The sequence below is a fragment of the Excalfactoria chinensis genome, chromosome 1 (assembly GCF_039878825.1).
Source record: "Excalfactoria chinensis isolate bCotChi1 chromosome 1, bCotChi1.hap2, whole genome shotgun sequence".
In the NCBI taxonomy this organism is placed as follows: Eukaryota; Metazoa; Chordata; class Aves; order Galliformes; family Phasianidae; genus Excalfactoria; species Excalfactoria chinensis.
Genome location: NC_092825.1, coordinates 116,029,462 through 116,047,745, shown reverse-complemented (window position 1 = coordinate 116,047,745; position 18,284 = coordinate 116,029,462). Strand labels below are relative to the sequence as shown.

The following is an 18,284-nucleotide window of genomic DNA, read 5'->3' as shown; positions in this document are numbered from 1 at the left end:
TAATTTATTGTAATACAGTTCAAAAAACAGACAGCCCAGTTGGTTTCTTCTAGTTCATCATGTGGTCATGTTGTATTTCCTTCAGGGCTTTTTTGTTTGTTTGTTTTATCTCCAATATAATTGGGCCTGTTACATTTTCTGTACTCTATCTATTTTTTTATGCTTAGCAGTATTTTGAAATACACTTGACCTTGTTAACAAGCATCCGACAATTATCATAATCTGACATGCCAAAAGTTGTATTGAATTTTCTCTTCTTATGGACACTAATTGCATATTTGAAGTGATGTATTTTGTTTTTTCAGTGGTGCGCTCCTTGATAAATTATTTATCATAATTTGGGGAAGTGGTATGATTTTATTTCTTCCATTTCTCTGGATTTCCAAAAGTGCATACACAAGGCAAATATAAATCATGTGCCATCAACTAACTGTTATAAAATTATTTACATGGAAACAGAGCAATTCTGTCCTATTTTCTGATCAGCAGTTAGTGCTTAAGAAAATCAGGTAGAATAGAGAGATGACTGAGTTAGTTCATGTTTGACATAATATATCATATTTAGTACCCTTATTAATCTTAGGTATCTGCCTGGGGAACTGTGAGGATACATTATTTAGTCTCTTCACTGGAAGATGAGTATTTCCCTCTCATCCTCCTCCACATTCCCACACCATTTTACTACAAGCCCCCCCACCTCATCCAGTACCAGAGCCCATGATTCCCACCTATTTGTCACACTTTCGCTGTCAAAAATATGTTGTGAGAGATAACAGATGAGTGAGACTGGAAAGAATTGCATCTGTGCAACAGGACCTACACAGCTCATACACAAACTGCTGCATTTTGATGTCTGTGTTATTTACATCTCCCATTCCTGAACACGAAGGGGGCAGGGGAGAGAGCTGTGGACACCCAGGCACACTACCACCAAATGATTTCCCCTGAACTGCAGAGCTGAGGCTCGTTCCTCACACCTGGCCATACATTTTAAAGACAGCATTTGATTGTGGATGATTTACAACGGAGAGATTTCAGAAGCTCCCAACAAGAGGAACAATTATGAAAAATAAATAAATTAATGGGCAGATGGTGAGGAGACACTTTTGAAAGAAGGACTGGAAGAACTTCTTCATGCTTTCCAATTCATGAAAATGGGTATAGAAAGCAAAGGAATCATTCTGCCGATATACAAATGGGCATGAAACCTGGAGACCTGTGGTTAGAAAAAAATAGCTCATCTGAGCTCTGAATATTTTAAGAGACTTATTCAAATGAATGTTGCAGTTCACAGAATCACAGACTGGTCAGGGTCAGAGTCTGTGTCCATCAGGCCCAACCCCTGCTCCAGCAGGACACCCAGAGCAGGGTGCCAGGCCTGCAGCCAAGGCAGCTCCTGGAGATCTCCAAGGAGGAGACTTCACAGCATGTGCCACTGCTTCCTGATGTTCAGGAGAAACTTGCTGTATTAGTTTGTGCCCATTGCCTCTTGCCCTGCCAATGGGAACTACTGAAAAAAGCCTGGCTCCATCCTCAATGCACCCTTCATTCAGGTATTTATTGACATCAGTAAGATTTCCCTGAGCCTCCTTTTCTCCAGGTTGAGCAGATTGTACCTGAAGTTCGTGTCAGTAAATCACTGTTTTCCAGACCTTATTAAGTTTTTTTGGCACTTCCATGTAACTGTTGTGCTGATTAACATGTTACTGAAGTCTCTGGGCTCCGAGGGTAGTTAGGAATGATGGAGCAGATACCCAAATTCTTATTATTACATCTCCTATCATGTTTTTACAACCCCTGTGGCAATTATAGGCAGGCTATTTTAAAGAACTTCCTGCAACATTTCCCCCCCCCCCTTTCTTTTTAAGCTCAGAATTGTAGTTATTTAGCATTTCAAACAGCTGTGAAAGTGAAGGAAATGGCTGCTAGCAGCTAGATTTTGGAAGGAAGACTTTCAAGAAGATTTTCTCTAGTTAGAAAACTTCTAAAATGTTTAGTTAGTTCTTTTTTTTCTTTTTTCTTTTTCTTTTTTTTTTTTTTTTTTTTTTCCAACAAGAAAGGTAATGAACATTTATAGACCTTTAAAAGCATGTAATATCACAAAATCCACGTGAACAGCATCATCTGAAAGATACCTGCTGAGATTTCTGCACTGGAAACTATGCAAGCATTCCTGAGATTCCCCACACTTTTAAGCAGGTGGCAGTGTCGGTTAAAAAGACATAGTTTTTCCTGCAGCAGATAGAAATTGTTGCTCTCCAATCTCTCCATTTATCTTAATGAAAGGTAAGAATATATTGTATTTTATTAGGTTCCTACCTAGATAAGGATAGAAAAAAAAAAAAAATTGAAAAGTATGTCTTCGTTGACTCAAAACTCTTTTATTGTTTCCAGATGTAGCTTTGTGAGTTTTATTTCTTGGAATGAGAGACTGCAGTAAGATACATAATTCTTCTTTAATGCCATGCTAGCATGAAGAACTATCTTCCAATGAGGCTGGAGGATGTTGTAGCACCGTAAGTCAGCACCGGCACCCAGTACTTACCACAACATTTTCATTGTTTCAATAAATACAAAGTCTGTGGCCCTTCTTCTGTTGGATCTTTTGCTGTACTACTGACATAGGCTCAGCAGGCAAGGCAATAGAGATTTCATGTAGGTTTGCATGTCTGTACTTTTCTAGTAATTACTTCTTCCTTTGTTATAGGTGTACCTAAGATGTGATATCTACCATTTGCACCTACGAATAGCTAGTGAGGTGTGTTTTTTATCAGACATATCCTATCATGTTAAGCAAAAAATAAACAAAATGTTTTAACAGTTTCATTTAATGAATGGTAAATAGATCTCTTGGTAATGTAACTAAACCAATATGGAAACATCTAGCTTCTTGTCAGGGTGACCAGGCAAAACAGGTGGTGGATGGTGGAGAAACCATGAGTATGGCAGAGGGAAGCACTTTGTCCGCTTACATTCACTAGATGAGATTCCCCATTTAAAACCATGTTAACAAAATGCTTTAAGGGTTGAGCAGAGTTTCCATCCATCAACAGATGTGTTTCAGAGGTGGCAATCCACCCTGTCTTCTTTCAAACAATGTGATACCCCACCATCAGCCTGGTTTTAACATGAGGAGCTGTCAGTGAGCAATGAAGGCTGTGGGTAGCACTGTGTGAAGGGCAAAGGATGGGGACAGTGGGGAGCAGGAGGGTACCTGAGGGTCTGTGGAGCCTCAGGTAACCATGGCCATTGTTTCAGCTGCCAATGCTTCAGTTCCTTATGTGTAAAAAGAAAGGCATTATACTTCTTGCACGTTAGGGTGTGTAGATAGAGCCACCTCCAAGAAAGCTCAGTGCCATTAATTTCTTCTCTTTATCGCAGGAAAAAGCAACAACATCAAGAAACAACTGGAAATGAGCTTCCCGGAGCCCATTCCCAGTCGCTGGGTTAGGGCTTCGACCCCCTCCCGGCCCCAGCACATATCGCTCACACGCACCCCCCAGCGCATCCCCTTCACCCAACTCAGGTACACCCACGTACACAGAACACGCCTCACTCCGTCCCCGCACACACACCCCTTCCCACGCACGCTCAGGGCGCGCCCCCCCCCCCCCCTCCCCGGCGCGCACACATATACCCACACGCGCGCACATACACACGCGCCTCTCCCCTCCCAGCCATCGGACCCCAGGCGCATGCGCAGCGGCGGGCGCGGAGCTGTCCGAGTGCTGAATTTATAGCGCGGTGCGCTCCTGCCCGCCTCATTCCAGCACAGGCGCTGGGCTTCCTCGCAGCCCCCGCCGCCCGCTCGCTCCCTCACGGCAGCACCGACACCTCCCTGCCAACAGGGGAGTGGAACGGAGCGAGCCAGTAGCCCCGCCACCCTTCCTAAATACTACTTTTCAAAGCAAAAGGGGAATAAAACACATCGGCAACAGACTGCTTGCTCCCATCGGTACTCCCCTTTGGGTGACACTCTTTGGGTAGTAGGGTTTTCCCTTCTATCTCTTTCCTTTTTTATTTAAAAAAATAATAATCTTTTTTCTTTTTTTTTAATTTTTTTTTCTATTTTCTTTTTTATTTCTTTTTTAATTATTTTTTTTCCCCTTCACCCAGTAAAAGCAAGGTGGGGAATAACCAGGTCTGACGCTTTGTGTCTTTTGCATTGGCTGCTGGAGATGAGCCTAGGCTTGACCTGACCATGATTCCAAGGACTGGCATTTCTTTTTTATCCCCAGTTTGTAGAGATCCAGACCTTCTTTTCCTGATTGTCAAGAAAAATAAATTATTGCTGAATTTGGGAATCTAGGCAGCACCAGCGTACTTTCTCCCTGCATCTCTCTGGAATCGTTTCTGGGATATTTTCCAAATCAGCACAGAAAGCAGAAGGAATGAACCGTCAGCTAGTGAAAATTTTGACAACCTTATTTGCATTTTTCTTAGAGACAAACCACTTCAGGTAGGTGACATGGCTCTTTGTAATGATATTTTTCAAAGACTGTCGAAATTGTAACTATAAAGAAACTATGTCACGTTAACCTAGTTTGTTTGCTATATTTGAGAGTGTTTTGTGTTCATTCTATATAGACTTTCTTTTTTACACTCAGAGACTCGTTGCTTGGTAACAAACACCAAAAAAAATTCAAGTTTGGGTGATCTATTTTTTATTTTCCATTTCTCTTATTCAAATACATGCTTTGTTACTGATTAACAATATAGCTGAAAGCAGTTTCTTCAGTTTTTCTTCCAAATGCTATTTAATCATTATACTCCCTCCAGAGCTTATGTAGGAAGTTGCTTTGGTTCCCTCCTCTTCAGGCTCTGAAAATGATCGACCAGGTTTGTCAGGGATGTGATTATTTGAAATTAGAGATCCAGTCTTCTGGTTTTGGAAAAATGCTGAGTTAAACCATTACTATGCTCATTTGAAGTATCAGTTCATCAGATTATTGCTTCTAATTTTTAATTTTCTCTTTTTATTTTATTTCTAATGCTTGATGAGGTATTGCTTCAGCTACTGACTTCTTGTGATACAAGGCAAACAAGTCATTGCTGTTAACCAAAACACCATTTCAGCTGAGATTCCTTATTTTCATGTACAAAGCTGTGTATTTGTATGTAAAATACAAAATGCTTTTGTATGTGTAATAATGTATATGTATAGTGTCAGAGTGAAAAAAATGCTTGCATTCACAAGTTTGTACACATGAGATGATAGCACAACTTAACACTAGTGGACACTGAAAGGAGACAGAAGCAGTCTGTAAAAAATCATCCAAAGTAATTCGAATGGATTAGTTTTCAAGTTTTTATTATCTTCACTGAACATTTCTACTATTTAAGTGAGAAATATCATCTATTTTATATTAAAAATTAGAGATGTGAAAGTGTGAGTCACGTCAACAACAAAAGCAAAAAAAAGAAGCAACTTCCCCTCCTGTATATGGTAACTGGAAACGTGGGGAATGACATCACAAGATTTACTATCATATTCACTTTTAGCAGTTTTGGTGGTTTTATGAAAAGATAAACAATGTAATATTTGCTTCTGATTTCAGATGATCACATGTACATCTATTTGTTTGTACTCAAATATAAATGCACAAAAAAGATCAAGAAAGACTCCTGAAACAGAGTGGTTCCCTTTGGGCAAATATTTAAATAGAGAGTAGTTAAGAAAACAGTGTTTTTATTACTTCTACTGTAGCTCAATAAATATACGAAGCACAGATATCATATTAGTTATTTAGGAACCAAGATAGTGCTGCTTAGGATGATATCTGTGTCTTTGAGCACCAAATATGACTATTTCATTACTAGTTTATTTTTCCTAAATAATGACCTGGGGGAACTCATATATTATTTATTTATTTATTTATTTATGAAATAGTTAATGCACTTGAAAAATGCAATTTTTTATCTATATGAAGTTTCATATGCATGGTCTGATACCAGAAGTTTACTCTTAGCACCTGAGAACAGACATGTTCAGGAGCTTGCATATAAATACCAGCTGGTGATAATACTGATCAGTTATTATTTGATGTTGTTAATTGGTGAAAAAAAACTTAAACAAATCACTAAGATCAGATATGACTGACTCTGAAACCTTTTTTTTCCCTCCTGGTAAAGAAGGCAGATATTCACTAGCATGATTTCAGTCTTCTTTGAGTGGCACCTATAAGGAACATTTTTATTCTTTTTTTTTGCATCTATTTCCTTTCTGATATTAATAAAACCAGCATGTACCAGATCTGCTTGATGAGTATGACCGCTATTGTTCAGAAGTTTACAATCACCTTGAATCAGTGCTAAAAGGCATAAATTTTTACAGTATACTTCTAATTAAATCAGTGATATGAATTAGATATCAAAGTCCCTGTAAGATTTTTTATACATTAAATAAATAAATAAATAAATAGACTGAATCTTCTAAATTTTTAGAGTTCAAATAAATTTATTTTTGAAGAGGAGGGGCTTGTTTTGAACAATAAAACGTGTCCACGCACACTATCCAAAATTCATTTTTATTTCTAGCATAAAGTTTTCTGATTAAAAATATATAACATGATTCTTTGAAGATCTTAACTGCTGCATTCAGTGAATTGAAACAATTTTATTTATTGTTATAGTTTTTTCCTGACTTGAATGATATACTTGCTAAATAGTAGCTAATGGTGGCTAATAATTTATTTAGGACGACTTTCTGTAAAGAACATGATTCAAGATCTGGAAAATCCCCCTCACAGACCCTGTCTCCTTCAGATTTTTTGGACAAATTGATGGGAAGGACATCGGGGTATGATGCTAGAATCAGACCAAATTTTAAAGGTAAGTTTTTTAAGACTGTTGATAAATTAATGATTTTATTTGTTTTGTTTAAAGATGTTACATCTGAGTTCTTACTCTTTTTACAATAATTTCAGGGTATTACTGTCATGCAGATAAGATGTTCCAAGGGGAGGACTATAGGAGCAGTGTAGGTAATAAGTGCACAGAGCTCTGTTCTTCTCTACAGAAAACTCTCTTTTCAGATTTACTTATGTAGGTCAAAAACATTTAGATATCAGATATTGTCTCTGAAGACATTTTTAGTTCCAAAAAATAAATAGGATTTCCTTCTAAAAGTAACTGAGATCACAGTATCACAGTATCACAGTACTTGTTCCTGAAATTTTCGAGCCATGAGAACTTTCAACACTTCCATGATGAATGGTGGTTTCCCTTATAGTGGTGTCTGAAGAAGGAAGATAGGACTCACAATATGCACAGAGAAGATTTTATCTTGCTAATGTTGACTGAATTATCAGAACCAGTTTCCCATGATTCTAACAAAAACCACAAAAACATGTTCATTTTGACATTTCTATGATTTTCTCCTTTTCTTCCAAAATTTGAACCAAGTTGTGGAGAATCATCACCACCATTCCAGCACAAAGAAGGCTGTAAACTGCCCTCTTTTGCAATCATTACTATCAGAGAAAGTTTTCCTTGCTATAGACCTTTAAATTCTGGTGGAAATTAACACAAATGTCTTTCGGCTTCAAATGAAGAGAGCTCTGAGGGAAGTTCTCATTGTAAATATATATTTAGCTATTTTGAAGAGTTCTCTGATTCCTCCAAAACTGGCCCTTCATCCCAGTTCAAAGCTTGGAATGCAGTCATACTTTAAAAATTAATAAAACTCTTCCTTCATAAACAGCTCTAATGCTAATGTACATTCGCACTCATATCTATTGGCTCTGTTGACCAACATTTTCTATACTGCTTCTTGTTAGCAGTGCTGCGAAAGTAGATAACAAGTGGAACAATCATTTCTTAGCCAGTAAATGAACTGTTGGGAAAAAAGTCACTTACACATCAATGAGAAAAGTGTTTAATTAAATTAGATCAAAGATCATTTTCTTCTCTCTGTTCCACAAGTACAAATTACAAGACATGGAACAACGTGGTTGTTTTTTTTTTTTTTTTTTTTTTGACTGCTTACCATGCCTAAGTGAGGAGAAATCTAATTTGATTTTCAGATCCAAAGGTCTTAAAGTTAATAAAACTCTAGTCAGAGTTTTAATTTCAGAAGAGTTTACAAAATGCTTATTAATTTCCTGAACAGGAGCCCACGTTATCTTGTAGTGATATTGAGTTAGGCTTTTGCATTCATTTGATGTGTGTGCATGAGTATCAGAGAAGTTTCAGAGAATGCAAATAAAGACAGAAATTGCCTGAATTGAGTGAGGGTAGCAACTATTAAGAACTTCTTTGTGTCCTTTATGTTGGAGGGAAAGTAAAGAAAGACTTATGCTTCATCTCTTGTAGCTCAGGTAAAATCAGTTCAGTATAGCAGACCCTGTTCATATAACAACACAAAGACAACTCTTTACTTCTCTTCAGTATATGACTGAATTTGGTGATAAGGGCACGAGACAGATTCATAGTTTTATGATTAGAGCAGGTACGGTATGTACAACGTAAGGTACATGTTAAGCTGTCTGAAAGACACTGCTTCCCTCAAAGCCTCGTGATTTCTTCTCAACGTGAAGCTGTTTCTTCTCATTGTGAAGCTGCTTCTTCTCAGTGTGAAGGTGCTGCCTGTTGGCACACGTGAGCTCCTAATAGCAAAGAATCTTTTTTCAGAGCACCAGTATGAATTTACAGCAGATCTTCTGTTGTTTTTTTTTTTTTTTTTGTCTTTGTTTTTTGTTTTTGTTGTTGTTGGTGGTGGTGGTTTTTTTTTTTTTTTTTTTTTTTTTTTGTTTTTTTTTGTTTTTTTTTTCCAGAAGTTCATATCTCTGACCTCTCAGAGGTTTTCTTCTGGACAAGAGAATTAAGTCATGTGGCTTTGAATTTCACTCCACCTGTGAAAACCTTTTCAGCAGAAAACCATTTTTGTTATTGCTATTATGAAGGACACCATCTTTCAGTTCTCAAATCTTATTAAAATTTTCTAAGAATGGAAAGATGTTATTGTTTCTACATAGCATATATTTTCCTTGTAAAGAATTAGAGTACAGGTGCAAGAAGGTCATCATAAATCTACTTTGCTTGGAATTAAGTCTTATATATAAATAAATAAATAAATAAATAAATATATTTGTACTGAATCTTTATTTTGATCTCAATACAAGTTGCTTCAATTTCTAATATTTATTAATTGGTGAGATTTTTTTATGATATTGCACAATACTGGCATTTTAAGTCATATAACTGTACTGATATATGAAATATTAAATTCTTAATTTAATTTTATATTTTAAGACAAGAATTTTTAAGTACAAAAGATGCCCACAGGAAGAACCGCATAAGCTAGAGATCAGCTACCAGGTTTTACTTTAAATGTTAGTTTCCTGTGCTTCAAAAAATACAGTGTGGATGAAGATATTTGGACCACTACTCATGTATTTCTGTGGTGTTTTTTTATTTTTATTTTTATTTTTTTCTCCTTTAGGTCAGTTACTTAACTTTCTGCTAGTTTGATAAGCATTCTAAAATGCTAGAAAATTTGGATATTCTTGGCAAGGCAGTCGAGTAGAACCCCTTTATCTTAAACAGCTAATTATACAATAATTAAATGTGTTTATGTGACTAGTCTGAATTACTGGAAAGCAGCAGCTATTTGTTTAATTTGTGGAATAAAGTCTAAAAAGAGAGGAAAATGCTGCTTCTTGGGACAAGGTGTTTTATCCAGATAAAGAATTTCATCATTAGTTATGGGCTTTTCCCTACTTGATTCTTGCAAAGTAGAACATTCAGGAAGATACTGGGAGAGCAACAGATGAATACATAAGTGCTTAGACATCAATTCCTAGTTTTATTGTTTGTTTGCTTGTTTGTTTGTTTTTTTGCAGTATACTGAAAGATTATTTTCTTATCTTTCTCTCTTATACAATCACTGGAATACAGAAGGGAAGATTTCTGGTTCTTACTGACACAAGATACAAATTGACCAGGTACTTAGAGAGACAGTCCCCCCGACTATCAGGCAGAGTGACAGCTCTCAGAATTGCCTTTCTTTAATCACTTCATCAGATAGTTAATGCACACTTTTCCACCTCACGCTTATCTCCTATTGAATTTGAATAGCCTAATAATTTATGTAAGAACACGGAGGGGAATACTTTTAAATGTAAATATGAAGACTACAATGTAATACTAATTGAAGTCCCTGAGAGTCCTTCTGTTGACAGCAAACATACGTTTGGGATCCTATGACTTGATTTGCTGTTTCTTTTTCAATTATAGCGTCAGTTAAGCATGGCTTCTCTAAAATAATGAAATGTAAACCTGTATGATATTCTTTTTCTGTGATGAATGTTAATAATACACATTTTCAATGATGAAAAGCTATGAGAATAACAAAAAATTAAGAGTGAAGGCTTGTGCTTTCTCCATCATCCACCTTGATTTCTCAGAAAAGCCAGAAATAGTGCAGGGTACATATATTATAACACTAGCCAAATATATGACAAAGACAAAGATGATGAAGTGATTATCATAGATAACTTTGTACTCAACTCAGGATTCCTCAAGAGCACAATAAGCAATGGCATGGTATGCAAGATCAACATACAATTTAGTCAGAACATGGGATATGAGGCTGAAAAGTCAGCTTGAATTTCAGATTTCTTGGCAAATTTTTACCTTCAGAAGTTACTAAAGTACTTTTATATTTTAGGATCTTCATCTTCTAAAACTACTCACAATCTAAAATAATTAGAACTGATCAGATAGAAAACTATTTATCAATAGGCATGACTATATTATTTATGCTTTATGAAGTACATGGTTAACACATACTGAATGGAGAGAAGGGGAATTTGTTCCCAAGTCCTCCAGGAGCATGATATAGAGGTATAGAAAATGTTAACAATCAAGAGAAGAGTGATTTTATTTTGTATTGAATTTAGTTCTATGATTTCAGTGCATTCCTTCCCACTGAGCCACCTTTTTCTAAAAAGCACTCTGAATTTTATGGAGTTGCATGGAAATTTTCAGCAACAGTGCCCATTAGTGTTACCCTTAACAGTGGATGATGCAATGCAGTGTGAATTAACTTGCTCACAAGATGCTGCTTCTGAACTTGGAGAAGTTTTGTTAGAGGGATGCAGTTTGGGCATGCAGTGGCTGTCACTGTAAGAGATTAGTTTGTGATTACAGTGTTGTAATGTCATTTTCATGCCGAGTCAGTGGGTTTACATCTGAATAATAAACACATGGACTAAGTCATTTACTGAAAATTAGCCTGACAACTGTTACAGGAAATGGCTAATGCACTTTAATACTATAACTTGTTGGCACCAAGGGTCAGTTTTCCCCATGTATTCAGGCCCACTGCTTGCATCTTTGGCCCCTGAGTAGACCAGTAATGAACTGCTAAATTGGCGTGATTAGAAACTACTGAATGACACATAGAGATGAAATGAAAGGCATCAGACTTACTACATAAGAGCAACTTCTATTTTCTAAGAGCTAAGAGGCACTGTCTGCAGATGTATACCTTAATCTAGACTTGTCGCTTTAAAATAAATACCTGTTGAAAAAATAACTGATAAATGCATTCAAAAGTTGAATAGTATATGTTACATAGACATGGAGCTGATGTGGTTCATTCTCCAGTGATTAACAACTTTCCCAAAGTCAGATTTCAGTCAGTAACAACCACTGCCCATGATGTTAGATGCAGTCAGTATTCTACATTGGGCTGTTTTCAATGGAGTTTGAAGCTCAAAAGCTCCAGTAGGCACTGAGATCCCATGCAAGCAAGACAGCATGTAGTAAGAAACTGGTACAAATTGTAGGTAAAGTATACACAGAAGGTTCATTGTTGGAGGAAAGAAGCCACATGGCCACTGTTTTTGGAAGCGGATAGGCCATCATACTTGCTAAATGTAGATTCCTTGAAATGTGCACATATCCATTATTAGGGAGGTATTCCTCTGAGCTACTTTTATCCTTGAAATAGGCATCTCACTGCAAAGGTATATGCTACATGAAGATTCTTTATACACATTACATTGTTTGGGTTTCACAGAATCACAGAATTGTAGGGGTTGGAAGGGACCTCTAGAGATCATCGAGTCCAACCCCCCTGCCAAATCAGGTTCCCTACACCACGTCACACAGGTAGGCGTCCAGGCGGGTCTTGAATGTCTCCAGAGAAAGAGACTCCACCACCTCCCTGGGCAGCCTGTTCCAGTGCTCCATGTCCCTTACCGTAAAGAAGTTCTTGAGCACATTCGTGGAGAACTTCCTATGCTGAAGTTTCAGCCCATTACTCCTAGTCCTGTCCCCCTGCACTACTGAAAAGAGACCAGCCTCACCACTATGGCTCCCACACCTCAGGTATTTATAAACCTGGATCAAGTTCCCTCTCAGTCTTCTTTTCTCAAGGCTAAATAGACCCAGTTCCCTAAGTCTCTCCTTATAGGGGAGATGCTCCAGGCCCTTCACCATCTTTGTGGCCCTCCGCTGGACTCTTTCCAAGAAATCCCCGTCTTTTTTGTACTGGGGAGCCCAGAACTGGACACAGTATTCCAGATGAGGCCTCACCAGGGCAGAGTAGAGGGGGAGGATCACCTCCCTTGACCTGCTGGACATGCTCTTTTTAATGCACCCCAGTATGCCATTGGCCTTTTTGGCTACAAGGGCACACTGTTGATTCATCACAGTATCACAGTATCGTGCGAGTTGGAAGGGACCTTAGAGATCATTGAGTCCAACTCCCAGGATTTGAGCCTTCTGTGTAGCAGAGCGGCACTTCTACCACTTGTGCCACAGGGGGGATTCGAACCCGGGCCTCCGGTGTTGCAAGCGGCACTTCTACCACTGTGCCACCGGGGCACACACTTCATGGCCAACCTGTCGTCCACCAGGATGCCCAGGTCCCTCTCAGCAGAGCTCCTCTCCAGCAGGTCTTCCCCCAGCCTGTACTGGTGCATGCAATTATTTCTACCTAGGTGCAAGACTCTACACTTGCTTTTGTTAAACCTCATCTGGTTTCTTACTGCCCAGCTCTCCAGCCTGTCCAGGTCTCGCTGAATGGCAGCACAGCCTTCAGGCGTGTCAGCCAATCCTCCCAACTTCATGTCATCAGCAAACTTGCTGAGGGTGGTCACTATACCCTCATCAAGGTCGTTGATGAAGATGTTGAACAAGACCAGACCCAGCACAGACCCCTGGGGGATGCCACTAGTTACAGGCCTCCAGCCGGACACTGCACCACCAATGACAACCCTCTGCACTTTGCCAGTCAGCCAATTCTTGACCCACTTCACTGTCCACTCATCTATCCCATACTTCCTCAGCTTTGTTATAAGGATGTCATGGGGGACAGTATCAAAAGCCTTACTGAAATCAAGGTAGACTACATCCACCCAGCTAGTGACATCTTCATAAAAGGCCACCAGGTTGGTCGAGCACGACCTTCCCTTGGTGAACCCATGCTGAGTACTTCTGATAACCTTCTTTTCTCCCAGTTGTCTGGAGATGGCATCCAGCACAAGCTGTTCCATCACCTTTCCAGGGACAGAGGTGAGGCTGACTGGCCTATAATTATCTGGGTCTTCCTTCTTGCCCTTTTTGAAGACAGGAGTGACATTGGCTGTCCTCCAGTCTTCAGGCACCTCCCCAGTTCTCCAAGACTTGTTGTTGTTTGTTTGCTTTTGTTGTTGGGTTTTGTGTTTTGTTAGTTGGTTTGTTTTAATTTCTTTAACTATGTAGCTAAGAAACTGATGTTCTGCTCCTGCCTTGCCTCAGTACATGCCTGAGTACATGTTCTCAGGCAATCTCACTGCAATTATGCAAGGAACACTGTGTTTTAAAATTGATGGGCTATGGAACATGTCCTTCTCACCATCCCTCGTAAATTTTAGTTTCTTAAACAGAACATCAATAGGCTAGGGGAACCTCAAGCCCATTTACTTTATGTCTAGTCTTCTAGACAGGTGGGGCCAGGCAGCTAGCTCAGGTGAACTCCCTGACTACCTACACTGCTTATCGTTTCTTTCATTCCACGGATCCCTGAGCTTCCTCGAGCCATCTCCCTACAAAGCAACTCGGAAAGGCTTTGATCTTGCAGAAGTGTAAACACAATTGCTGTTTGGCTTCATCTGTCCCTGGTCTTCTTTTATAATTATAAAGTTAGCCACAATGATCCGTGTCATGTTGGCGTGATGCTTTTATTCAGAACCAGTGATTTAATTAAGATATATCAATGCATTTGGCTCTTGTCATGGAATATTGGTCTGCTGCTGCATGAAATGCCAAGGGAATTTAGGAAGAACAAATGCCAAAGCAGATCCAAAGTCTTTTGATATCAAAGCAGGAGACTCTATTGTTCTGACCATGTTCTAATTTAATTGTGTTATTTCCATTATATTCAGTGTCATGTTTAGATTTAAATATTTTATACAGTTGAAGCCAATGCCCTGGGGTCACTCATTAAGTGTCTTGTTATGCTTTCCCTATCTTAGGAAACATGCAATTTATATAAAGAATGTATGAAAACATGTACACTTACTTTACTATAAGCATAACATTTATCAACTGAAAACCTATTACATGTGGTTATAGAGCAAGAAGGAATATGTATACATAAAGCAGAATGTGTTGTTTTATTAGACAGATTCATTATCTTTTTTTCCTCCCTCTGGAAATATGAATATAAATCTCTGATTAAGTCATCAGAAAATGTATGTTTGATGCTTCAGCTTCCAAATATTCAATTCATAGTCTTTCACAGAAATTAGTTATTTTAAGAGCCCCTTAAATTATGCAGACAGCTTGGCACAGGCTATAACATCTCTCAAATTTGAGGTGCACAATGTCTGGCATAAATAGTGATCTGCCAGTCTTCTTAAGAACAAGTCCATGTTATAAAATGGGAAATATACAGAAATACAAAGGCTAAGATTCTTGAAAGCATGAAGATCATCAAGTATTCAGTTACCATGCCAGCTTCTAGCAATCCTCAGGTATTACAAGGGCATGAAGACACACTGATTACTCCTTTTGCCTCAACTACACGTCAGTAGCATGAAAGAGTGGCAGCAAAAAGGCTCCTGAGTGTGCTCAGATGCGCTTTGGCTAGAAACTACCTTATGCTTAAATCAAATGGTTTTGTTTTAGAGGAAAGACTAAAATTTTTGTTTGCTCTTTCTAGCATTTAATGTATTGCCGGGTAATGCTCACAACTGTGTATACTAAGTGAGGTAGCTAAGCCTTACTGAGAAAGAGAGGGTCAGATGGTCCCTTAATGCACATATTGCAGCTGCTCTACCTGTCAAAGGACAAAGATTTTACTGCCTATAGAAAATAGTTGTTGGTCCAGGGAAGCACAGCAGTGCTATGATGCTCTTTTCTGAAACCTAGTATCTCCTCCTGGGTGTTTCTGCCACTCCAAAACCCTGGGATGTATGGAAGGTACTGAGAACATCTGAGGCTAGCTGAGTTGTCGGCACTTTCCCTTGAAGAGCAGTAAGTGATATTCAATTGATACAATTTTTCTGCCCTAGGAACATGTTTATATGTTATTTCCTTTGTACTTGAGGAAATACAGCTGGGAAAAGGTTATATGCTTTCCTTAGACAAGCATTCTTAGGGAAAACATAGGATTAAAATTTACTAGATGGATACTCATTATGTTAGGCTGCCTCTGATGACTATACTCCCAAAGCATGCTGTCTTCATGCCTTCATCCCAGGTTATAAAACTGTTGTAGAAAGGCTGTTCTTTCTTCTTTTGTTGTCCAGTGTGTTTAATAAAGAATAAATCCTAAATAATAAGTACAATAATAGTAACTCTTTGGCCGGAATGAAGCTGTAACATCTCACACTACAGTCTAAAGCAGTATCTCACAATTTTAAAGAGACGCATGCAAATGGCATGCATGGGTCTAAACCAGTAACTTATGTAAAAGCTACTTTTTTTGCTAGATGTGAATTAAGCCCATTGCTTTTGCATAAATGCATGTGCAAACTCACCCATGTGCTAAAAAGAAAAAAAAAAAAAAAAAAGGCAGATGTGGCCCCATCACATAATAACTTCAGACTGCAGCAATTTTTCTTTGAAGACAGTGCTATCCTATCAAATACAGTAGTCTGAAGTTGGTCATTCTAGTTATAGGAACCATCCTAAAAATAAGCACCCGTGAGAATTTTGCAGCTATTTGGCTCCGTTCTCCTGAGAATAATTTCACAGTTCTTTGGCTCCATACTCTTGAGAATTATTTTTCTTTTTGTCATAATTCTGAGGTGAGTTTTGCAGGGATAAAGAACGCACTATTTATTAAAAATAGTATTATTATTTTTTTCTTTTTTCTTTTTTCCCGTTTCTGTTGAAGATAAGCTCAGCAGTTTTATCAGAATTATAAATAATTAGGGACAGATTTAATTCAGGCCAATGAGCGCCTGAGTGTGGATAAGTCCCATATGGAAAATGTTGTAGTAGACTCCTACTCAGAATGACTATTGATGGCAGAAAAAACTGTATGCCCTGAACCTGAAGAGTTTTGATTGAGCTCAGAGCCTACATGAAATACATGTGATGCTCCTCTCAGCAATGCATTGAACATCTTGTATCAAGAGCCTCATAATTTCCTTACAACAGGTGACTTGATACTTAGAAGAAGGTAAGCCAGTTAGTTTATAAGATGTTATTCTGTAGGAGTTCTCATTTCCCCTCCCATTCTTCCAGCCATTTTATATATGGAGAGACTTGATGGAAAAATTGGTTGTGAAAGACATCCTAGAAGTGTCTTAAGGTTATATTTCAGGTGAAAGATGGATTTTTTTTTGGTATTCAGGATATGGGAGACCATATAGCAGAGGGACAGGGGATTTGTAAATGGAGAGGATGGAAGACTGAGCTAAACGTACAACAGAACAGCTGATGGATCAGGAGGGAGGCGTTAATTTCAGAGTAATATTATGCATAGATTGTACAGGAATGAGCTGAACTTTAAGGAGGTCCAAAATGGGTAGTTCCCACCAGCTGAAATAGGTAAAAATAGAAAGAAAACCGTTAGTGCTAGATGTGGTGAATATACGTTTGTGTACCTGACCATTTGCAGATTGCCATCTATATCAGCTCCTGACCTTTTCTGTTGTTTCTTGTCCCTATAGCTGAGCCATCCCACTTGTCTAAATCCCATTGTTCATATATGTTCTATACATCATCTGTGTATAATTCTCTAGCAGTCATAAATTGATGTCTGGACAGTTATGTTAGTTACCCGAACTGCTTTTTTTTCATTAACTCTTGCATATACCTTAAAGACCTTTTGAGACAATACCTACTGACACTCAGCTTTCATCAGTTTCTGTCGTACAAGATCAGAATCACAGAAAGGGAACAAAGTAAGAACGTTTTAAGAGAAAGGAATAGAGCATCAATTCTGTTTCTTTTTTTTCTTTTAGTTTAGTTTTGTTGTTTTTTTTTTTAATAAGTGTTATGAGATGAGCATGCAACGCAGAACAAAGCAGTTCATTCTGACTGAAAATGAAAGCCTAGTCTGAGCCAACAAAATTTCAGTATTATTATTAATTCTATTTTTTTCATTAAGTAGATTTTCCCCCTGACTTCTCCTTTTGGTGAACGTTTTTAATCTTGTGGTTCCATGTGGTCTCTTAGATGAGCTGGCTACATTGAATTTATAAAATATTATTAAAAATAAGATTACCCAGGAGGAGTTTGGCTGGCCCTATGCTGGAGTTCAGGCTTCATGACTAGAAATGTAATACCATATTTTATTTAACCACATTAAAATGTGTCCCAGACCTCTGCACATGTTATGCAGTTCACATGCTGATCATCAACGAAGAGCTTGGCCTTCATTAATGCAAAGCAACCTGTTTCTCAAAATTGTATGCAATGAACATCTCTGCTACCTGCTCCCAGTGAGCCTGAGAGCCTTTCCATTTGCTCACTTTGTTGAAGATTACATAGTGATTAAAAAAAAAAAAATCACACAACAAGTAGGGCCTGGCTCTTTTCATGTCATAAGAAAAGCTAACAATTCAGTTCCACCAAATAGCACTGCTTGCCCTCTGGCATTGGAGGAAGAAAGATTTCAGATATAAATGCCTTGTAGTGAGTTGCTCATCACTGCTTGAAATGGAAAAATATGAAAGAAGAAAGGAGAGCTCTGAAAAAAAGTATAATGGTTTGATGAACATGTGGAAAATTATTTATTTGAATACTTTCAAAGCTGGCATAGCTGTTAAGTAACTTTATACTATAGCTTCTAGTTACAACTGGAAATCTTTTGAATTAAAGACTGCTGATTCTTTTTT

The 18,284-nt window shown here is 38.1% G+C and overlaps 1 protein-coding gene across 4 annotated transcripts in view; it reads left to right on the top strand.

Annotated features, from left to right (window-relative positions):
* The first annotated feature begins 3,678 nt into the window (after positions 1-3,678).
* Positions 3,679-18,284, top strand: part of GLRA2 (glycine receptor alpha 2) — a 122,726-nt gene continuing 108,120 nt past the window's right edge. For 2 of the 4 annotated variants that reach the window (XM_072353995.1, XM_072354003.1), the window contains exons 1-2: positions 3,731-4,459; positions 6,698-6,831. In XM_072353995.1, the coding sequence (XP_072210096.1) occupies positions 6,802-6,831 (30 nt within the window). In that variant the 5' untranslated portion in view covers positions 3,731-4,459; positions 6,698-6,801. Of the gene's footprint in view, positions 4,460-6,697; positions 6,832-18,284 lie in introns of all 4 variants that reach the window. The other 2 variants (XM_072353977.1, XM_072353987.1) reach the window with 2 other exon arrangements.